Source organism: Protomyctophum parallelum (genome assembly GCF_964188405.1).
Source record: "Protomyctophum parallelum genome assembly, chromosome: 21".
Lineage (NCBI taxonomy): Eukaryota > Metazoa > Chordata > Actinopteri > Myctophiformes > Myctophidae > Protomyctophum > Protomyctophum parallelum.
The window spans coordinates 12,138,443-12,163,484 of NC_139713.1; the positions used below are offsets into that span (position 1 = coordinate 12,138,443).

Consider the following 25,042-nt stretch of genomic DNA (forward strand, 5'->3'; position numbering starts at 1 on the left):
GACATGACCACTCTCAAACAACAGTCACTACACACAGCTTCTGTGTTATCCTCCACTCTGCCACCCCCTGAAAAACAAACCACCTTCTCCAACCCATTGGCTACAGGTCATGCCACACCCTCCCAGATGCACTCTACTATGCATCCTTGCCCTCAGAATCATGGTCTCATCAACACTTCACCTATCACTTCTACCCATCATTCTTGCTCTCCTGATCAAACGTCTGCTCATACAGATAATGTTTCGACGCCCTGTAGGGAAACTGCCAATTAAGTTGGAATTTCCTACTTTTGGGAAGAAGGACGACAGTTCTGATCCACTCCTTTACCTTGAAAGGTGTCGTGATTTCCTTGCTCTCAATCCTCTAGCAGATGACGAATTGCTTGCCACATTACGCAATGTGCTTGATGGAACTGCTAGGGATTGGTGGAACGTGGCACGCTTGAACACGCACTCTTGGGCTGACTTTGAGACCAAGTTCTCTTCTGCTTTCTTGTCTGAAGATTACACGGATGAGTTAGCCGACAGAGTCAGAAACCGTGTTCAAGGCGAGAAGGAGAGTATCAGGGACTTTGCTTACAGCTACTACTCGCTGTGCAAACGCTGGAACCCAGACATACAGGAGGATGAGGTCATCAAGATGATTCTTAAAAATATCAACCCTCTTCTTGCTAGCCAGCTCAGAGAGAGAGCAACTACTGTTGACTCACTTGTTCGGCTGGGGCAGCAGTTCGAAAAGGACAGAGAATGTCAACAACAATACGACCTGCGCACCAGACCTTCAAACAAGCAGACAAACAAACAACCCAACCAAACCAACCAAAGCCAACCCTCTCAGTCAGAGACCACATCCAATGTTGGACTATTCTGTTGGAGATGTAATAAGAAGGGACATGCGCCGGACTCTTGTTACTCTCTGTTACCACCTGATCACCCCAAAAACCGGAACAGGTCCTCAAATAAAAATCAATCATCCAATCCTCACTCTCAGCAACAGACAAACCAACCGACACTCAGTGCTTTAACACAACCAGAAAGACCCAGAGAAAACTCTTATACCCATCCTTCCATAGTCCCTCCCCATCGACCAATACCACGTCAGCTGGTCTTACCTCTGGCTGTTGGGCTGTGGACAGGAAAAGCCATACTGGACAGTGGGTCATCCTACACCTTAATTAATGAGCAGCTGTGGACCGAAGTGAAGACCAAAAACCAAAAACTTCACCCTTGGGTTGAAGGTCCTTTATATCTGGCTGATGGTGGAGCCAAGCAACCACTTGGATGGAGTGAGGTTGAGCTTCGACTGCATGATCAGTGTTACACGATCCCTTCAGTCATTCTACCTCCCGAAACTCTTGCTTTCCCTGCTGTGTTGGGACTTGACTTCATGTACATCAGCGGTATCCAGATGAATGTCACCCACAACTCTTACTGGTTCCCTCATAACCCCGGTAAGAAGTACTCTTTCTCGTCAGAAGGGGCAAAGCTGCAGGATTGGCGTCCTACTGTCGCATTCTTTTCTGCTGTCCCTCCCTTTCTACCCACCCATGACAACCCAGTTGAGGATCTACTTGAACTTGCAGTAAAGAGAGCTCAGCTGGAACAGTCTGAAGAATTCAAACTGCTAGCACAGCTACGCCGAAATTCTGATGTATGTACATCACTGCTGGGACGCACTGGGCTCTTGAAGCACAAAATTCATCTTGCACAAGAAACTGTGCCCATCAAGCAAAAGCCCTATCGGTTGTCTCCAGCCAAGTACAGCATTCAACATGAACTTCTGCAGGATATGCTGGCCAAAGACATCATTGAACGGTCCATGTCTCCCTGGTCTTCGCCTGTTGTCCTTATCCCCAAGAAGACAGGAGATTACAGGTACTGCGTGGACTACAGAAAGCTAAACAGCGTCACCCAAAATGATGCGTACCCTCTGCCTACCATCAACGAGATCTTGGAGTCCTTGTCTGGCTCTGTCATCTTCACCACCCTTGACCTTAACAGTGGATATTGGCAGGTGGAAATGGATCCACCTAGCCGTGACATGACTGCCTTTGTCTGTGCGGAAGGCCTTTACCGCTTCAAAGTTATGCCGTTTGGGTTGAAGAACGCGCCAGCCACCTTCCAAAGACTCATGGAGACCGCATTGGGTGAGCTGAAAGGGAAAAACTGCTTTGTATATCTTGATGATATAATAATCTATTCCCAGGACAGAGAACAACATTTCCAGGACCTCCAGGAAGTGTTGAACAAACTGAGGGAAGCGGGCTTAACTGTCAACATTAAAAAAAGCAACTTCTGCCAAACTTCACTGAAGTTCCTTGGACACATTGTGTCAGCCCAAGGAATTGAGGTGGATCCCGGAAAGACCAGCGCAGTCCAGGACTTTCCTGTACCAACAAACCTCAAGGCTCTACAGAGATTTCTGGGCATGGCCGGCTGGTACCACCGGTATGTACCCAACTTCTCGCACACAGCCGATCCTCTGAATGCCTTGAAGCGGAAAGGGGCAAAGTTTAAATGGACGGCTGCGTGTCAGACTGCCTTCGACACCCTGAAACACCATCTTGTCACCCCTCCAATACTTGAACACCCAATAGCAGGTCATCTGGGCAGATTCAAAACATACAAACGACTTCAGTCAGTACTGTACTGGCCAAACCTCAGCTTGGATGTCAAGACCCACACCAAAAACTGTCCGGTTTGCCAAGTGTACAAGCCTGAAGGCCGGAAGACTGCTGGTATGTTGCAGCAAACCATTGTCTCCCAACCGTGGGAAATGTTAGGAGTGGACATAATGGGTCCATTCCCAAAGAGCTCCAAACAAAACGAGTACTTACTTGTCTTTGTAGATTACTACTCCAAGTGGGTAGAGCTCTTTGGTCTTCGTCAGGCCACTGCAAAGACCGTCTCCAACATTCTCACAAGGGAGATCTTGACACGCTGGGGAGTACCAGACTTCATCCTTTCAGACAGAGGTTCTCAGTTTGTCTCAGACCTCTTCAAGGAGACCTGCCAACGGTGGAACTTGAAGCATAAACTGACCACAGCTTATCACCCTCAAACAAATCTCACAGAGAGAGTGAATCGAACTCTGAAGACGATGATTGCCTCTTACGTAGGGACCCAGCATAAACACTGGGATCAGCACCTTCATGAGTTCCGCTTTGCTCTTAACTCAGCCGTGCAAGAGTCTATTGGCGTGACACCTGCAGAGTTGAACTTAAGTCGTCCTCTTCGTGGACCCTTTGACCAGGCTCTTCAACCTCAGAACGCTACGCCAGACTCTGCATGCTACGACCAGGTAGTTCAGCTTCACGACTTGAAAGCTCTTGTCAATGAGAATCTGACAAAAGCCAGAGTGAAACAGAAGAGGAACTACGACAAGAAGAGACGGGAAGTTCAGTTCCACGTTCGTGACCGGGTGTGGTTAAGGACCCACCCGTATTCAAAGAAGGAAAAATCCTTTACAGCCAAGCTAGCCCCAAAATGGCAAGGTCCATATAGGATTGTGGAGCAGCTGGGCCCTCTGAACTATCGAGCGGTTAAGGAAGAAACAGGTGAAGACATGCGTGTTGTCCATGTCTCACGCCTTAAGGCCTGTTACCCCTCGGCAGAGGAAATGGAGGAACTGGAGCGCCGTAAAGTTCTGGATATCCTGGAGGAGGAAAGCGACGAGGAGACCTTCCTTGGTTTTCCGGACTCTGAAGTCTCCCCAACTAAGATTTCTGTCCCCTCAGAGAACCCTGTGACGACAGAGGAAGAGGAGGATGAGGAGGAAAGTTTATTGGAGACTAAAGCCCTTACTGGTCGTTACCAGTTGAGGAAAAGGAGCCCAAAACGATATGGGAAGTAAATGGACGTAAGGATAGGACCTTACTTTTTTCAGGGGGGGGGGTGTGTGACGGCTCGAAATGGTCCCCGAGCCGCCTGTTCGTTGACACCTGTCACTCACCCCTGAGAACCGCCTATTGTAAAATGCCCCGTTGTTTGCGCCGGTGGAGTGTGGAGGCAGACAGGCAGTGTGAGAGCGAGTACCGTCAGCGGTGGATCTGCATGTGAATCGTGAACGAGGAAGTTAACCCCTCGATTCGAGTGTTTTCCGTGTCGTTTTGCTCCGTAAAGTGGCGTAGCCTCGGGCGTGATCGTCAAAACCTGCAGAGCTACAAACATCCCAACAACGGACAACAATAAACCTACGGCCAACTACAACGATCCCCGCAACTTGACCTGTCTCTGTCCCTGTCACCTATCACACGGAGCAGTGGTATTTCCCCCTTTATTATTTCAAGCCTCTTTTGTTTGTTATTTTGTTGTTTTGGAGACGATTAAAGAGCCGCGCTGCTCGGACAGACGGACTACACTTTTGTTTACTAAACACTCACGTTGCGTCTGCGTTCCGTGGATCTGGAGCAATATACCATTTATTTATTTATTTATTTGATATGCAATGAATTGACGGGTGCATACTTTAAGTTGCTGACGACCTGTTTTTGTCTAGTTTATTTACAAACATTGCAATTTGCAAAGCATTGGGTCCTGTTTCATGAACTGTTGAACTGTTTGTGTTTGGGTTGGTTGAAATTGCAATATATTCTAACTTGAAACTGAGTTGACAAGGTGTTTTGTGTGATTTATTTCTTGGTAAAAGGGTTTACATTTTAAATATGTAAGTCCTGTGTCGGTTTCACAGTGGTTAACCCAGATGAGGAAGAACTCATAAAAAAAGGAGAAACATCTCTCTGGTAGACTAGTTCTACCTGGCACCCCTAAAAACAAATAACCATCGAACTGTGGAAACCGTTACAGTACGTCTGTCGGGGCTTTGTGGTCGGGGTAAGGTCTGTGTGTACGTCTGTCGGGGCTTTGTGGTCGGGGTAAGGTCTGTGTGTACGTCTGTCGGGGGCTTTGTGGTCGGGGTAAGGTCTGTGTGTACGTCTGTCGGGGCTTTGTGGTCGGGGTAAGGTCTGTGTGTACGTCTGTCGGGGGCTTTGTGGTCGGGGTAAGGTCTGTGTGTACGTCTGTCGGGGGCTTTGTGGTCGGGGTAAGGTCTGTGTGTACGTACGTCTGTCGGGGCTTTGTGGTCGGGGTAAGGTCTGTGTGTACGTACGTCTGTCGGGGCTTTGTGGTCGGGGTAAGGTCTGTGTGTACGTCTGTCGGGGGCTTTGTGGTCGGGGTAAGGTCTGTGTGTACGTCTGTCGGGGCTTTGTGGTCGGGGTAAGGTCTGTGTGTACGTCTGTCGGGGGCTTTGTGGTCGGGGTAAGGTCTGTGTGTACGTCTGTCTGTCGGGGCTTTGTGGTCGGGGTAAGGTCTGTGTGTACGTCTGTCGGGGCTTTGTGGTCGGGGTAAGGTCTATGTGTACGTCTGTCGGGGCTTTGTGGTCGGGGTAAGGTCTGTGTGTACGTCTGTCGGGGCTTTGTGGTCGGGGTAAGGTCTGTGTGTACGTACGTCTGTCGGGGCTTTGTGGTCGGGGTAAGGTCTGTGTGTACGTACGTCTGTCGGGGCTTTGTGGTCGGGGTAAGGTCTGTGTGTACGTCTGTCGGGGGCTTTGTGGTCGGGGTAAGGTCTGTGTGTACGTCTGTCGGGGCTTTGTGGTCGGGGTAAGGTCTGTGTGTACGTACGTCTGTCGGGGGCTTTGTGGTCGGGGTAAGGTCTGTGTGTACGTCTGTCGGGGCTTTGTGGTCGGGGTAAGGTCTGTGTGTACGTCTGTCGGGGGCTTTGTGGTCGGGGTAAGGTCTGTGTGTACGTCTGTCGGGGCTTTGTGGTCGGGGTAAGGTCTGTGTGTACGTCTGTCGGGGCTTTGTGGTCGGGGTAAGGTCTGTGTGTACGTCTGTCGGGGCTTTGTGGTCGGGGTAAGGTCTGTGTGTACGTCTGTCGGGGCTTTGTGGTCGGGGTAAGGTCTGTGTGTACGTCTGTCTGTCGGGGGCTTTGTGGTCGGGGTAAGGTCTGTGTGTACGTCTGTCGGGGGGACATGTCATTAACATATATATGTTAATGACGTTTACAAGTCTAAAAACCCGGAAAAGACGCTGGCCCGACAGAGAAAACGGCCGCGGCTGTCGGCTCAGGCCTGGAAACGCTGACTAGAGTACTCTGGCGTGCATGAAGGAATGAGTGCAGCTAGTCCTACTTGTAGCCTCCCACAGTGAGCAAGCTGCCAGCCACTCAGCCTTGATTGCTTGATTGAATTGATTGGCAGTGAGTCTCCGTGAGCCTTTTGACAAGTGTACGCACACACGCGCACGGACACACACACACGCACGCACGCACGCACGCACGCACACACACACACACACACACACACACACACACACACACACACACAGTCAGACTTGGTGCATTTACAGATAGATAGATAGATAGATAGATAGATAGATAGATAGATAGATAGATAGATAGATAGATAGATAGATAGATAGATAGATAGATAGATAGATAGATAGAGCGTTTCTCTTTAATGCTTCCATATTCAAAGTGTCACATTTTACCTGCGGGACAATCTTCCGTGCTGCCTCACTCTCTCATTCAATGCCACAGCCTGTGTGTCAATCTGACCACCGGAGGGAGCCAAGAGACTATGGTTTTCAAAGAAAGCGTAGCAGTCAGCCAAGAAAGACTAGTAAGAATACATGTACTGCATTATGTTATGCTTTAGCTATTGAAAAATAGCAGACCTACAAAGCTTGTAGCTCGGCACTAGCTGCCGCGTTACGAGCTTTGTAGATCTGCCATTTTTCAAAAATCGGGAAAATGCGGCGCAAATCTTTGAATATATATTCTTTCAGATTCTAAATTCTAAATCAGGCATCACTGCGCTTCTGTCGAGGGAGGGAGATATATTTTGTTGGCCGAACGAGGCGATCATGTTTGGACATCTATGGACAGCTATTTTTCGTGGCACATTATGTTTAATCACAACAACGTCACGTTTACTTTACCTCCTCAGTGTTTGGGTCGGGGGACATGTAGGACTGTATGTGTCTGCTGTCTACGTGCATATGCGCTCTGCGCGCTCCAGTCTTTCGGGAGGGAGTGAAATGTAGCGTCTTCTGCATGCATCTAAGCATTGACATTTCAATGGCCGAGCGTCGTTAGTCTATTGTTCCGTGTTGTTGTTATCGCACGTCTAATGGTTAGACATGTGACAACACAACAATAGGAAGCCTGCAGCCCAGTAGCTATAATATTGCTTTCGGGGGAGGGTTAGTGTGCCGCCTGATTTTGACAGAAAGTAACACTAACTTAGTGTTACTTTCTGACAAATCAGGCGGCACACCTGGACATATCAAAGGCACAGTAAAGTGCCGCGGTACATAGGTTGAGAAACACTGCTATAGGGGGCTGCCATACTGAATGTTATTAGCTCAATATGACACCCGGTTTGTCACCTCCCCCTTCACATTCAGTAGATCCTGTGATCTTTTGTGGCCAGATATAATTTTATGGGGTCTAGTAGGACTATAGTCAATAATAATAAATAAAAGAAATCGCTATAAAATGTTGTAAAATATAAAATACATATTTAGTCCCATGCTCAAATAGTAAAAAATTGCTAAAATCTCAGCAAAAAAAAGCAGCAAATGTAAATAAAATTACATTAATCTTTTAGTTTCTCTAATAACAACCTAAAACGTGAACCTTGGTTGAAAATAAACTAAAGTTGTCCTTTAAAAAAAAAAATCACTCTGAAAGAATATATATTCAAAGATTTGCGCCACATTTTCACGATTTTTCAAAAATAGTAGAAATAGCAGAAAATAGCAATTGTTTTCACAATCTTTTCACAACATAATGCTTTAATAAAACACCAAAAGGGGGTCCCCATCCTGAACAGTGTTGTTTTTGGCAGCAAATTTAGATTTTAGTTTTAGTCATAGTGCCTTCAATAGTTTTCATTTAGTTTCAGTCACATTTTAGTCACCTGGAATGTTTTAGTGTTTAGTCTAGTTTTAGTCGACTAAATAATTATCATAACATTTTAGTCGACTAAATCTACAGTTGATCTAGTCGACTAAAATGCGTTTAGGCGGTCCTTGACGCCGTCGTAATGATGATTTTACACTTGCTGAAAATAGCCGATCTACAAGCTCACAACGCGTCGCGCTGGGATGCGTTGTGAGCTTGTAGATCGGCTATTTTCAGCATGCAACCAAGTGTAAAATGACTTATAGTGGATCGGATAGTCTTAGTTTTATTCATCATAGCTTAGTTTTCATTTCGTTTCCATTTCGTTTCCGTCAGTGAAAAAAGGTAGTCGGACGAACATTTTTCGTCTTAGTTTTTTAGTCGACAAAAACAACACTGGTCCTGAACGGGGGCTTTAATAATAAAAATATAATCAATTTCTTTCAGCATGAGACGACGTTGGAGTACAAACACTGTCAGATCGTCCAGACCGAGTCCGGAGAATACATCCTGAGCGGAGCCAGGAAGAGCTTCGGCTCGCTGAAGGACCTTCTGCACCGCTACCAGAAGGAGGCGCTGCGCTCCGACGGACACACCTTCCAGTTCACCAAGTGCTGCCCGCCGAGCGCCACAGGTATACACGGCATACTCCGGATACACACACACGCTATACTTAAACCCATTCTGACCTGAGATCAGATTCTAACGCACAGACGAATGATGGTTCTTTAACGCATTTTGACCTGAGATCAGATTAAAAAAATGTCTTAAATCCTGACAGTTTAAAAAAAAAAAGCAGACCTACAAGCTCGTAGCGCGCCACTCGGTGGCGCGCTATGAGCTTGTAGATCTGCTATTTTTCAATAGCTAAAGCATAACATAATGCTAACACCAAAAGGGGTTCCCGCCCAGAATGGGTTAAACCCATTTACGCCCGACGTCGACATTTAAAAAAAGTCTTCTAAATCCTGACGGTTTTCTGTAAAACCTGTGTTTTTCTATTATGTCAGTGGTGCTCAATATTTCATGTCAAGGAGCCCCAAAAATTCTATGTATTTAGCCGCCGACCCCCCCATCTGAAAATATGTTGTTCCAGGAACCCCACCCCAGAAGCAAAGATTTGAGTTAAAAACTTTGGCTCTGAAAGAATATATATTCAAACTCATTTTCACGATTTTTCAAAAAATAGCAGACCTACAAGCTCGTTATGAGCTTGTAGATCTGCTATTTTTCAATAGCTAAAGTGTAACGTAATGCTTAAAACACCAAAAAGGGTTCCCGCCCAGAATGGGTTAACCCATTTATAGACCTGAGAACTGATTCTACAAATGTCTTCTATAAATCATGACAGGTTTCTGGTTTCTATGTCAGTGGTTCTCAACGTTTTTCATATCAAGGACCCACCAGAATGATATGTATTTGGCCGCAGACCCCCATCTAAAAATATGTTGTTTCCCCCCTCATCCCCCCAGAAGCAAAGATTTGAGTTAAAAATGTTCGCTGTGGGGGGCACGGTGGCACAGTTGGTAGTACTGTCGCCTCACAGCTAGAAGGTCCTGGGTTCGATTCCCGCTCGGGACGCTGTGGGTGCTGGCGGCGTGTTTCCTCCTCCGCGTCATCAGTGCCCATACCCGAGGCAATATTGGCGAAAGGGCCTTTCTGTGTGGAGTTTGCATCTTCTCCCCGTGTCCCCTAGGGTAGGTACCCTCACATGTTCTCTCCGTGTCCCCTATGGTAGGTACCCTCACAAAAAACATGCAGTAATCCTGGTCTCTAAACTGCCTCCCCCTGGCCAGCCGGGGCGCCTGATAGAGTGGAAAGGAACTGGTTGGAATAACGTGTTCCTTCCACACGCTACGTCTAACCAGGGAAACTCCCCCCTGTCAGATGTAAAGGAGCAACTTGGACACTCAGGCATGAAGGAAGCATGAGGTCAAGTCCGTTCCCTTGTCCCCCATATATGGGGACTAGGTTGGTGGAGGGTGTGTAGAGCCCAGGATCACATTAGATAATTGACACAGGGGTGTCAATTATCCTTTCATTGTCAATGGCAAATATTGAGAAGTGTGTGGACAGAAGCTGTATAATGTATTGGTTAGCCGATTTGCTCGTCTACATATGACGTGAATTTTCCCTTCATTAATCAATGGCATTTAATGTTTGTGTTGCAACACATTTCTACGCCATATTTGACGGACATAATGACCTAATTTCTCCTTTCATTGTCAATGGCAAATATGAGACGTGTGGGGGACAAAAGCTGTATATAGGAGTGGCTAGCGCCCTTCAAAAATCACACCCGTGTGAAGTGAGGGGCGCTCTTATCATCGTACATCGTCGTGATGTAACGTGTCGATTTGCTCGTCCACACATGACGTACATTCTCCATTCATTGTCAATGGGAATTATTAATGTCAATTATTATTATTATTTTGTGGTTTTGAATCTTATTTCCCTCTTCTCTCTGTAGATAAATCCAACCTGCTAGTGTGTCGGAACAGCCAAGGGTCCGAGGTGGTCCCCCTGTCCCCTTCCCTCCACAAACACAACATCAGCCAGATGGTCTTTCACAAGATCCGCAAAGAAGACCTCGTCATCGTAAGACACCCTTCTTTTTTCCTTTTTTCTTTTTTACCAGCTGCAGGCTGGTCAATATTAGCTTGTGAAAGTTGCGACCCGAGATCATTTTCTGCTGAGTGTTGCCAAGCCTGCATATTTCCAGCCTAACGTGGATTAATTCACAGTTGCTTGCCTGGTTTGGTTTTTGGAGGCTGCTTAGCTTATTTCTGGCATCACTGGCAACCATACTGCCGAGTACTTTTGATTGCACACACACACACACACACACACACACACACACACACACACACACACACACACACACACACACACACACACACACACACACACACACACACACACACACACACACACACACACACACACACACACACACACACACACACACACAAAAGGTATTGTGAGCTTTCCGGAGGAATGTCCTAGCAGTGTATCCTCTTAGTCTGAGAGCATTAAATAGCGTTTTACAAGCTATTTTAAAATCACTTATTTGCGTGCAAATCCTATGGAATCTTAGTAGTTGTGATTTGACTATTCCTGTGTAGGAGTGTGCCGGGTGGAATGACGTTTTGTGTAGTAAGGCGTGAGTGTCTGTTTCTTTAAAGAATACTTTTAAATCTAGTTTCCCGTTTGTGTTAAAGTTTGGGCCCTTGAAGATTGTTACATCAAGAAAGTCAACCCTTTCTGTGTGTGTCACATAGGTGCTTTTTAACCCCTTTTGGTGTTTTACCCCCTCAGGCCGGGAACCCATTTTTGGGTTCTGTACAGTATGTAGAGTATTCAAAAATGTAATTTTTTTGATGCTGCTATATAAATATTTGAAGTTTTTCAGGATTTAGAGGCGTTTAGGCGTTTTTAACCAACACACAGTTGTAAAGGCTGTTCAATAGCACTGATTTATACAAAAAAGTCTCCAAAACCTCAGCAATACTGTAATTATGAACAGAAACACTTCACCGCTGTCTTCTAGATGTATTATAGTGTTAAAATAATCAGTTAAACAGACTATAAACAACGGGTATTTTTTAATAAGTGTTTATTATTGACAGAATGTATAAATACAATATTTGGTCAACAAACACTCATGTCTTTAATGTAACTGTACCAGTAACACTGTTGATTTAACTGTACCAGTAGTAACAGAGTTAATGTAATGGTACAGTAACAGAGTTAACGGTACCAGTAGTAACAGTGTTACATAGTATGGAGCAGAAAACCATTGAACACATTGTGGTTGTTTGAGTTATCATAGAGCCTCTCCCCAACAGGTAAACGCATGTAAACTGTGTCTCCCTGCTCCAGCTCTAGGATCATTCCATTAGACACATATGTCCAATCACTAGTAGAACTAATGGATGGATGGTTATGAATGAGTTTCTGTCCATTTTTATACATCTGGATATGCACATGATTTGATGATGGCCAGATGTGACATGCAGTGAATCTGAACTGATAAACCCCCTTCACGGCTGATGTGAAGATACCTGAGAGAGATAACATGCACATGTGCGTGCGTGCGTGCGTGCGTGCGTACACACACACACACACACACACACACACACACACACACACACACACACACACACACACACACACACACACACAGAGAATACAACTGCTTGAATGAACCATCCCACCATACTGTAGTGTGTAGACTGTTAGAAATAGCAGATCTACAAGCGCACAACCAATGGCATTAAACTCTCATCCCGTCTAAAATAGTAAAGTAATGTATTCTATGAAGTGAATCAACATGAATGAATCATAACCAACCTGTAGATGGATTGTAGCCGTTGCCCACGTTGGTGATGACCTTCTGGTAGATCAGAGTGGTGTCAGAACTATACGGTCCAACTTGTCCAGAATTACTCAACCCAACAGAGAACGCCATCTTTGGTGGGTCTGTCGACACAGAGACATTATCACATTGTTTAATATTTAATACATTGTTCAATATTAATAAATATAATATATTATAGGCCTACTATGTCAATAATACATTGTTAATAACATTAATATTAATAAAATAATATATTGCACCCGCCAAAACAACACTGCTCTGAAGTACTGTAGAATACTATAGATACATTCATGTACTCTGAGTACATTCTAGTATCTATAGTATTCTACAGTACTTCAGAGCAGTGTTGTTTTTGGCAGCACATTTTGATTTTTGTTTTAGTCATAGGGTGCCATTTAGGACTTCAAATACTATTACTAATCATATTACAGTTTTATGAGCTGGGGGCGTGTTGTATGTCATATTGCAATTTTGGGCATGTTAAGAAGCGCTTTCGACACCCCGTGGATTACGCAAAACGGCCTTGAATTAGTCATGGGTGTGTTTAAGGCGTGTTTGAGACGTACCCAATCAACATGTCCGTACTATTCTCTTTACCAGTCAGCTGATGTCACATACGGAATGCGCACTTTGGGGATCGTGGTATTACATTTCTTCAGGCTGGCACCATAGAAGACATGACATGACTTTGTCACATTTGGGTTAATTATTCCTATTGCACTGCATGCTGTCACCTTTATGCCTCAAAATAATTTGTTTCTATTGAAAAACACCAGTAAAATAATGTTTATTATATTTTATTTCATTCATTCATGATGAAGGAATGAGTTGAATGCTGCTGCTTAATGCTGTGCCTGTGGCCCCGATGGTCTTCGCTAGTAGCATTTTATTGAAGAAGACTTGAATCGGGTGTGATACAGCATATGAAAGCAAACTTCCCAAGGATTATGGAGATGTTTTTATTTATTTTTAAGGTTGAGAAATGAAAGAATTATGGCCGTTTCTAATCTCAACATTTTACAAAAAAAAGACGCAAAAAAAGGCTTTGCCATGTCTCATAGAAACAAGTAAATAGGTCTATAAAAATAAGCGCATATAACAGGGGTCTGCAACCTATTTTAAATGAAGTGCCATGTTTTTATTTTCTAGATAGTGAGTCTGCCATATCCAGATTCATTTTAATGACACCACATTAAAATAAAAAAACATATTTTGATTGTCCACAAATATAAAGTTCTTCCTTCTTTTTAAATATGTTCTTGCACATTGTTATAATGATCATTATATATATCCCCCTGCAGTCAGAGTTCATAGTTTTAATTAATGAATGTGATGCATTGTGAGCTGGTATAGATCTGCTATTTTCAAAAGTAATCTTGGAAAAAATGTATTACATTTTTGGATTAGCCGTCCTTAGTTGGGCAAATGCATTAATCTGGGGATCATTGACATGGGAATGTGCTGTGTGAGGATCACTGGTTTAAACAACATTAGGAGAAAAGCCCAAATAACCACTTTAGAAACAAGAAAAGCAACCACAAAATAGTACAACTACCAATATTTACAAGCAACTTTACAGAAAAAGAAGCCGCTTATAATAAACAGACATGGCAACACTCTAGCAGCCTCCCAGAGCCGCTCAAGTGTAAAATCAAACAGTGCTTGTTGCGTTTATGAGGTGGTCAGACCCACGTCTAATCGTTATGCGCTGAGTGTTTCTAGGTCAAGGGGCTTAATAGCAAATTGCGCAAAGCGAAAATAATTAACATATGGACACTCCCACAATGCTAAAATATTCAGGAACGCCGTATGCCATATGTGTGTGCGTTCACCACGGGCCGAGTGCGTTCAACACGGACCGATATGCCTTTCATAATACCATTGTGCGCAGAGCAAGGTCAATTTCTGTATTACCCCATTGTAAAACGGATCTTCAAAATGGCACCCATAGTCTCTTGAATAGTTTTCATTTAGTTTTAGTCACATTTTAGTCACCTGGAATGTTTTATTGTTAGTCTAGTTTTAGTCGACTAAATATCATAAGATTTTAGTGTCTAAATCTACAGTTGATTTAGTCGAACAAAATGTATTTTGGCAAGCCATGATGCCGTCGTGATGACAGTTTTTTCACATGCTGAAAATAGCAGATCTACAAGCTTACAACGCGTCGCGCTGCGACCTTACAGGTGTATGCAAAGGCTCAACTAATGCAACTTAGATAACATTTTATGCAGACATAGCAGTATATAGTTTATACGCATAGTTTCATTGTGCAGATATTCCACTATTACATTAATGTATTACCATGTGTTGTTCTTGCTTACTGTAAATCGCTCTGGATTAAGAGCGTCTAAATGGTAAATTCATCATAACAATCTTTAATAAATCTACTCACTCCTCAGATCCTGTACTTGGTTGTCAGTAGCAGTCAGGTGTGTTTCTACGGTGGACAGCTGAGCAGCATGAGCTGAAATCAACACAAGATTAAATCATTAATAATAGTTGTTACAATCATTAAATCTTAAACTCATAAAATAAGCCCCACCCCCTCCCCTCCAAAGACTAAATGCTAATTTGCAACTGAAGATGGGAGGGATTATAGAATTTAGGGAGATACTGATGACATCACGAGTGAGAACACCTGTTGTGAGAACACTAGATAAAAACCTGAATATGACGAGAAAACACGATTGTTAAAAATGTGGTATTTGTTGGGATAGAAGACACGTTTATTTTTCTCATAGAAATTTACAAAAATATTTATATCAATTATTTTAAGACTAGAATCAAGTCATCCAGGATCCTAGAGAAACATGACCATAAAACTTTTGATTCTGTGAATAAATGAAATAATCGGGAAATAATCGGGAGGAAACCTCATAACTCCAAAATGTTCATTTGTCAGGAAATTAAAAATATATGTTTTTAAGGAAATTAATAAAATCTTATATTTTTTAAATGATGCAATACTGCCTCATAAAGTTGGTGTTGTGACTTTATATTGTCAATTACTTGCATGAGAAGGAGAGAGGTGGTGGAGTTAGCTGTTTTAGCAGACAGTTTGAGGGTCCAATGGAGTTAAGAGGTTTTGTCCAATGCGTATTTGTACTACTCTCCATTGGTTCAATATTGTTTTTATTTGAGTTATGAGGTTTCCTCCGGACAGCAACGATATCATATAATGAAATATAAAAAAGGAATAATTGATATAAATATTGTTTTGTAAATCTCTATGGGGAAACATGAATTGGAGAGTTTTCAGTGGGTCCAGAAAACCACGCCCACTCATCTATGGTGAAGCCCAAATGTAACTTCATGTTTAACACTTCTCTGTCCTGCCTGGCCTGCATCCACTGAACATCATCAGGTTGCAATTACCTTCACTTTGTTTCTCCAAGTCTTCAACCTGGACCTCCGTGGCTTCCAGTCTGGTCTCTGTGGCCTCCAGTCTGGTCTCTGTAGCATCTAGTCTGGTCTCTGTAGCATCTAGTCTGGTCTCTGTAGCATCTAGTCTGGTCTCTGTAGCGTTCAGCCTGGCCTGGTGGTCTTCAACATAGACCTCCGTGGCCTCCAGCCTGCTCTGGTGGTCTTCAACGTAGACCTCCGTGGCCTCCAGCCTGCTCTGGTGGTCTTCAACGTAGACCTCCGTGGCCTCCAGCCTGCTCTGGTGGTCTTCAACGTAGACCTCCGTGGCCTCCAGCCTGCTCTGGTGGTCTTCAACGTAGACCTCGGTGGCCTCCAGCCTGGTCTCTGTAGCGTTCAGCCTGGCCTGGTGGTCTTCAACATAGACCTCCGTGGCCTCCAGCCTGCTCTGGTGGTCTTCAACGTAGACCTCGGTGGCCTCCAGCCTGCTCTGGTGGTCTGTAACCTGGACCCCTAGCTCAGCAACCTGGGACTCACTCTCACTCACTTTGGCAGCCATTACTGAAAACAATAACACAGAGAGATAAATATAATGTTCTGCTCAGCTGCTCCTCGGCTGTGGAATGCCCTCCTCGACCACCTGAGGGCGCCACAGTCCGTGGACAAAAAAAACCTTCCTTTTTAACAAGACATTCATGCCTATACTAGATGCCTGGACTTATAGCATGCTTTTAAAACCTTCTAGCTGGGTATAGGCAAACACTGATCGGAATGCATTCATTGTTTGTAGTTATATTATTATCTTAGTCCTTTTAAATATTTCTGTGTTTTAGTTTTTCCCTCTCGATGTAGCACTTTGAGATTTGCTTCAAATGTAAAGTGTGTTACATTTTGTATTAATATTATTATTAGTATTATTTAGGGATGTTTCCGTTCCGATCCCGATACCACAATTTCTGTGTTAGCCGATACAGATACCAGAGAATAATATATATAATAATAAAAAAATAAAAACATATCTTATTTTTAAGACCACCGACTGGGAATAGTGTTTATAGCTATAGCTATAACTCCACATGCCACAACATTTTATTTACCTGCCATAGTGTCGACCCCTTACCCCTGTGTCGGATCGGTGGTTAGTTAGACTGGCATATTCACCGATACCGATATGACCCGATATGACCAAATAAGGGCCGATCCGATACTTTTCCGATACCGATACAGCATCGGGACATCTCTAGTATTATTATAATTATGAAACATTTTAGCCTGTACCGTTACAACATCTACAAACTCAACGTAGACCACCCTTACCTAATTAAGCTCCACGTATACCGTCCTTACCTAATTAAGCTCCATGTAGACCATCCTTACCTAATTAAGCTCCATATAGACCACCCTTACCTAATTAAGCTCCATGTAGACCGCCCTTACCTAATTAAGCTCCATGTAGACCGTCCTTACCTAATTAAGCTCCATGTAGACCGCCCTTACCTAATTAAGCTCCATGTAAACCGTCCTTACCTAATTAAGCTCCATGTAGACCATGCTTACCTAATTAAGCTCCATATAGACCGCCCTTACCTAATTAAGCTCCATGTAGACCGTCCTTACCTAATCAAGCTCCATGTAGACCACCCTTACCTAATTAAGCTCCATGTAGACCGTCCTTACCTAATTAAGCTCCATGTAGACCGTCCTTACCTAATTAAGCTCAATGTAGACCGTCCTTACCTAATCAAGCTCCATGTAGACCACCCTTACCTAATTAAGCTCCATATAGACCGCCCTTACCTAATTAAGCTCCATGTAGACCGTCCTTACCTAATCAAGCTCCATGTAGACCACCCTTACCTAATTAAGCTCCATGTAGACCGTCCTTACCTAATTAAGCTCCATGTAGACCACCCTTACCTAATTAAGCTCGATGTAGACTACCCTTACCTAATTAAGCTCAACGTAGACCGCCCTTACCTAATTAAGCTCCATGTAGACCATTCTTACCTAATTAAGCTCCATGTAGACCATCTTTACCTAATTAAGCTCCATGTAGACCATCCTAACCTAATTAAGCTCAACGTAGACCGCCCTTACCTAATTAAGCTCCATGTAGACCATTCTTACCTAATTAAGCTCCATGTAGACCACCCTTACCTAATTAAGCTCAACATAGACCGCCCTTACCTAATTAAGCTCCATGTAGACCATCCTTACATAATTAAGCTCCATGTAGACCATCCTAACCTAATTAAGCTCAACGTAGACCGCCCTTACCTAATTAAGCTCAACGTAGACCGTCCTTACCTAATTAAGCTCCATGTAGACCGTCCTTACCTAATTAAGCTCCATGTAGACCATTCTTACCTAATTAAGCTCCATGTAGACCATTCTTACCTAATTAAGCTCCATGTAGACCGTCCTTACCTAATTAAGCTCCATGTAGACTACCCTTACCTAATTAAGCTCCATGTAGACCGCCCTTACCTAATTAAGCTCAACGTAGACCACCCTTACCTAATTAAGCTCCATGTAGACTACACTTACCTAATTAAGCTCCATGTAGACCACCCTTACCTAATTAAGCTCTATGTAGACCGCCCTTACCTAATTAAGCTCCACGTAGACCACCCTTACCTAATTAAGCTCAACGTAGACCGTCCTTACCTAATTAAGCTCCATGTAGACCGTCCTTACCTAATTAAGCTCCATGTAGACCATTCTTACCTAATTAAGCTCCATGTAGACCATTCTTACCTAATTAAGCTCCATGTAGACCGTCCTTACCTAATTAAGCTCCATGTAGACTACCCTTACCTAATTAAGCTCCATGTAGACCGCCCTTACCTAATTAAGCTCAACGTAGACTACCCTTACCTAATTAAGCTCCATGTAGACCACCCTTACCTAATTAAGCTCCATGTAGACTACACTTACCTAATTAAGCTCCATGTAGACCGCCCTTACATAATTAAGCTCCATGTAGACCGCCCTTACCTAATTAAGCTCAACATAGACCGCCCTTACCTAATTAAGCTCCATGTAGACCGTCCTTACCTAATCAAGCTCCATGTAGACTACCCTTACCTAATTAAGCTCCATGTAGACCGCCCTTACCTAATTCAGCTCAACGTAGACCACCCTTACCTAATTAAGCTCCATGTAGACGACCCTTACCTAATTAAGCTCCATGTAGACCATTCTTACCTAATTAAGCTCCATGTAGACCGTCCTTACCTAATTAAGCTCCATGTAGACCATCCTTACCTAATTAAGCTCCATGTAGACCGTCCTTACCTAATTAAGCTCCATGTAGACCGCCCTTACCTAATTAAGCTCCATGTAGACCATTTTTACCTAATTAAGCTCCATGTAGACCACCCTTACCTAATTAAGCTCCATGTAGACCATTCTTACCTAATTAAGCTCCATGTAGACCATTCTTACCTAATTAAGCTCCATGTAGACCATTCTTACCTAATTAAGCTCCATGTAGACCGCCCTTACCTAATTAAGCTCCATGTAGACCATTCTTACCTAATTAAGCTCCATGTAGACCATTCTTACCTAATTAAGCTCCATGTAGACCATTCTTACCTAATTAAGCTCCATGTAGACCATTCTTACCTAATTAAGCTCCATGTAGACCATCTTTACCTAATTAAGCTCCATGTAGACCACCCTTACCTAATTAAGCTCCATGTAGACCGTCCTTACCTAATTAAGCTCCATGTAGACCGTCCTTACCTAATTAAGCTCCATGTAGACCACCCTTACCTAATTAAGCTCCATGTAGACCATCCTTACCTAATTAAGCTCCATGTAGACCGTCCTTACCTAATTAAGCTCCATGTAGACCGTCCTTACCTAATTAAGCTCCATGTAGACCGTCCTTACCTAAGTAAGCTCCATGTAGACCGCCCTTACCTAATTAAGCTCCATGTAGACCACCCTTACCTAATTAAGCTCCATGTAGACCATTCTTACCTAATTAAGCTCCATGTAGACCGTCCTTACCTAATTAAGCTCCATGTAGACCGTCCTTACCTAATTAAGCTCCATGTAGACCGTCCTTACCTAATTAAGCTCCATGTAGACCATTCTTACCTAATTAAGCTCCATGTAGACCATCTTTACCTAATTAAGCTCCATGTAGACCACCCTTACCTAATTAAGCTCCATGTAGACCATTCTTACCTAATTAAGCTCCATGTAGACCATCTTTACCTAATTAAGCTCCATGTAGACCGTCCTTACCTAATTAAGCTCCATGTAGACCACCCTTACCTAATTAAGCTCCATGTAGACCGTCCTTACCTAATTAAGCTCCATGTAGACCGTCCTTACCCAATTAAGCTCCATATAGACCACCCTTACCTAATTAAGCTCCATGTAGACCGTCCTTACCTAATTAAGCTCCATGTAGACCATTCTTACCTAATTAAACTCCATGTAGACCATCTTTACCTAATTAAGCTCCATGTAGACCACCCTTACCTAATTAAGCTCCATGTAGACCATTCTTACCTAATTAAGCTCCATGTAGACCATCTTTACCTAATTAAGCTCCATGTAGACCACCCTTACCTAATTAAGCTCCATGTAGACCGTCCTTACCTAATTAAGCTCCATGTAGACCGCCCTTACCTAATTAAGCTCCATGTAGACCATCCTTACCTAATTAAGCTCCATGTAGACCGTCCTTACCCAATTAAGCTCCATGTAGACCATCCTTACCTAATTAAGCTCCATGTAGACCATCCTTACCTAATTAAGCTCCATGTAGACTACCCTTACCTAATTAAGCTCCATGTAGACCACCCTTACCTAATTAAGCTCCATGTAGACCGTCCTTACCTAATTAAGCTCCATGTAGACCATCTTTACCTAATTAAGCTCCATGTAGACCGTCCTTACCCAATTAAGCTCCATGTAGACCATCCTTACCTAATTAAGATCCATGTAGACCGCCCTTACCCAATTAAGCTCCATGTAGACCACCCTTACCCAATTAAGCTCCATGTAGACCACCCTTACCTAATTAAGCTCCATGTAGACCATTCTTACCTAATTAAGCTCCATGTAGACCGCCCCTACCTAATTAAGCTCCATGTAGACCGTCCTTACCTAATTAAGCTCCATGTAGACTACCCTTACCTAATTAAGCTCCATGTAGACCGCCCTTACCTAATTAAGCTCCATGTAGACCATTCTTACCTAATTAAGCTCCATGTAGACCGCCCCTACCTAATTAAGCTCCATGTAGACCGTCCTTACCTAATTAAGCTCCATGTAGACTACCCTTACCTAATTAAGCTCCATGTAGACTACCCTTACCCAATTAAGCTCCATGTAGACCACCCTTACCTAATTAAGCTCCATGTAGACCATTCTTACCTAATTAAGCTCCATGTAGACCGCCCCTACCTAATTAAGCTCCATGTAGACCGTCCTTACCTAATTAAGCTCCATGTAGACTACCCTTACCTAATTAAGCTCCATGTAGACTACCCTTACCTAATTAAGCTCCATGTAGACCGTCCTTACCTAATTAAGCTCCATGTAGACCGTCCTTACCTAATTAAGCTCCATGTAGACCACCCTTACCTAATTAAGCTCCATGTAGACCATTCTTACCTAATTAAGCTCCATGTAGACCATTCTTACCTAATTAAGCTCCATGTAGACCATCCTTACCTAATTAAGCTCCATGTAGACCGTCCTTACCTAATTAAGCTCCATGTAGACTGTCCTTACCTAATTAAGCTCCATGTAGACCGTCCTTACCTAATTAAGCTCCATGTAGACCGTCCTTACCTAATTAAGCTCCATGTAGACCGTCCTTACCTAATTAAGCTCCATGTAGACCGTCCTTACCTAATTAAGCTCCATGTAGACCGTCCTTACCTAATTAAGCTCCATGTAGACCATTCTTACCTAATTAAGCTCCATGTAGACCGACCTTACCTAATTAAGCTCCATATAGACCGTCCTTACCTAATTAAGCTCCATGTAGACCGCCCTTACCTAATTAAGCTCCATGTAGACCGCCCTTACCTAATTAAGCTCCATGTAGACCATCCTTACCTAATTAAGCTCCATGTAGACCATCTTTACCTAATTAAGCTCCATGTAGACCATCTTTACCTAATTAAGCTCCATGTAGACCATCTTTACCTAATTAAGCTCCATGTAGACCGTCCTTACCTAATTAAGCTCCATGTAGACCGTCCTTACCTAATTAAGCTCCATGTAGACCATCTTTACCTAATTAAGCTCCATGTAGACCGTCCTTACCTAATTAAGCTCCATGTAGACCATCCTTACCTAATTAAGCTCCATGTAGACCGTCCTTACCTAATTAAGCTCCATGTAGACCACCCTTACCTAATTAAGCTCCATGTAGACCGCCCTTACCTAATTAAGCTCCATGTAGACCGTCCTTACCTAATTAAGCTCCATGTAGACCACCCTTACCTAATTAAGCTCCATGTAGACCACCCTTACCTAATTAAGCTCCATGTAGACCACCCTTACCTAATTAAGCTCCATGTAGACCACCCTTACCTAATTAAGCTCCACGTAGACCATCTTTACCTAATTAAGCTCCATGTAGACCGTCCTTACCTAATTAAGCTCCATGTAGACCACCCTTACCTAATTAAGCTCCATGTAGACCGTCCTTACCTAATTAAGCTCCATGTAGACCGCCCTTACCTAATTAAGCTCCATGTAGACCGTCCTTACCTAATTAAGCTCCATGTAGACCATTCTTACCTAATTAAGCTCCATGTAGACCGTCCTTACCTAATTAAGCTCCATGTAGACCGTCCTTACCTAATTAAGCTCCATGTAGACCATCTTTACCTAATTAAGCTCCATGTAGACCGTCCTTACCTCTCACTAAGCTCCATGTAGACCGTCCTTACCTAATTAAGCTCCATGTAGACCGTCCTTACCTAATTAAGCTCCATGTAGACCGTCCTTACCTAATTAAGCTCCATGTAGACCGTCCTTACCTAATTAAGCTCCATGTAGACCGTCCTTACCTAATTAAGCTCCATGTAGACCGTCCTTACCTAATTAAGCTCCATGTAGACCGTCCTTACCTAATTAAGCTCCATGTAGACTGTCCTTACCTAATTAAGCTCAACGTAGACCGTCCTTACCTAATTAAGCTCCATGTAGACCATCCTTACCTAATTAAGCTCCATGTAGACCGTCCTTACATAATTAAGCTCCATGTAGACCGTCCTTACCTCTCACTAAGCTCCATGTAGACCATTCTTACCTAATTAAGCTCCATGTAGACCGTCCTTACCTAATTAAGCTCCATGTAGACCGTCCTTACCTAATTAAGCTCCATGTAGACCGTCCTTACCTAATTAAGCTCCATGTAGACCGTCCTTACCTAATTAAGCTCCATGTAGACCATCTTTACCTAATTAAGCTCCATGTAGACCATCCTTACCTAATTAAGCTCCATGTAGACTACCCTTACCTAATTAAGCTCCATGTAGACCGTCCTTACCTAATTAAGCTCCATGTAGACCGTCTTTACCTAATTAAGCTCCATGTAGACCGTCCTTACCTCTCACTAAGCTCCTCTGCTCCTGGACTTCTTCCTCCATGTTCCTGAGCTGAACCCGTTGTTCCACCACAGTGTCTCTGAGCTCCTTGGCTTCTCCCTCCATGTTGCTCAGATGAACTCTCTGGTCCTCCACGGTGGATTCCAGACGAAGCACCATGTCTCTCTGCTCCTTGGCTTCTTCCTCGCTGGCTGCCACCCTTTAGTTATGGAAAGTTAGAGGAATACATTTTAAATGCGTACCACTACATTTCTTCACAAATGAGTTCATAAAGGTTACTATCTTATAGAGCAGCTACCAGCAGGCTCAACCAGGCTACTAGCAGGCTACCATGCCGGCTCAACCAGGCTAACAGCAGGCTACCAGCAGATAAAGTAAAATAAATCACTGAACTGTCTGGTGAAATTTCAACAATCTCTAATAAACTGCAAATCACAGAATGTGCATTCACTGTATCACAATATATACAATATCTCTGTTCACTGTATCACAATGTGTACAATATCTCTGAAAAGGCATATCGTGGAGACATTTTATCACGATACGATATTCATCACCGTATATCGCCCTGCAGGTCAGATATGTACAGTACCACCATATCACCAATCCCTACGGTATTGTCAGTGGGTTGCAGACCAGCCAGGCCTCGTCATAATTCTGCCCGGGCGGTTTCAACAGTGAACCCACTGAGCCTGGAGTCCATCCAACAACATACTTCAACAGCAACGACATTTCCGTCCACATCAACAACCACAACAACCACATCGAGGCATGCCATCCTCTCCCACTGAGAAATAAGGCAGACAAACTAGTGTTTTTGGCAGCAAATTTTTGTTTTAGTCATAGGGCTCCATTTTCTGCCCGCATAAACCGCCTTTTATTCTTTTTACTATTTTGAAAAATCATTTTTGAATAGTTCAACTAGCCAATTTACATTGACATGTTGTGAGCTTGTAGACTGGCCATTTTAACTATTCAAAAATGTTTTGCAAAATAGTAAAAAAAAAAAAAGGCAAAAGTTTAGGGACAAGGGGTTTAGCGGTGACGAAAATGGAGTCCAAAGTCTCTTGAATAGTTTTCATTTAGTTTCAGTCACATTTTAGTCACCTGGAATGCTTTAGTGTTAGTCTACTTTTAGTCGACTAAATATCATAAGATTTTAGTCGATTAAATCTACAGTTGATTTAGTCGAATAAAATGCATTTGCAACCTTTGGGGGGGGGGGGGGGGGAGCTCCAGAGTTACCGTGTGGGGGGTCCCTCTACTGTACTGTAAATTATTCTGCTTTAAGTACCATGTGGAACTATGATTCTGAATCCATAGCTGTCCATCACAAATTTGGAAAAGCCCGTAGTGTGAGGTACAGTACCATGTCATTGTTCCGACCTCCCATTGTTCCGAAATTATTAACCCTGGGCTACGTATATCTTGCGGCACCCCTTAACCCTTAATTATCCCTAAACTAATTTGTCACTTTTTACTATTTAAAAAAAACCTTTTAAAATAGTTCAAACAGCCGCACTACAAGCTCACAAAATAGCCAGTCTACAAGCTCACAGCGTGTCAATGTAGATTGGCTAGTTGAACTATTCAAAAATGTTTTTCAAAATAGTAAAAAAGGCAAAGAAGTTTAGGGATAAGGGTTTTAAGCGGTGACGAAAATGGAGCCCCTTACCTAACCTAAACATAACCACAAGCACAGGAGCAGTGCATGTTTGCCGACCAGCACACATGTTTGTCAACCTTTCCTCATGTTCACACTAACGGGACTTTGGATTTCTGGGCAGTCCCCTAGTTTGACCAGTCA

General features: G+C 43.4%; 1 protein-coding gene across 1 annotated transcript in view; it reads left to right on the forward strand.

Annotated features, from left to right (window-relative positions):
- Positions 1-25,042, forward strand: part of jak2a (Janus kinase 2a) — an 83,976-nt gene that overhangs the window by 20,249 nt on the left and 38,685 nt on the right. Inside the window, exons 11-12 of the mRNA XM_083793914.1 lie at positions 8,350-8,536; positions 10,373-10,500. Of these exons, the coding sequence (XP_083650040.1) occupies positions 8,350-8,536; positions 10,373-10,500 (315 nt within the window). The remainder of the gene's footprint in view (positions 1-8,349; positions 8,537-10,372; positions 10,501-25,042) is intronic.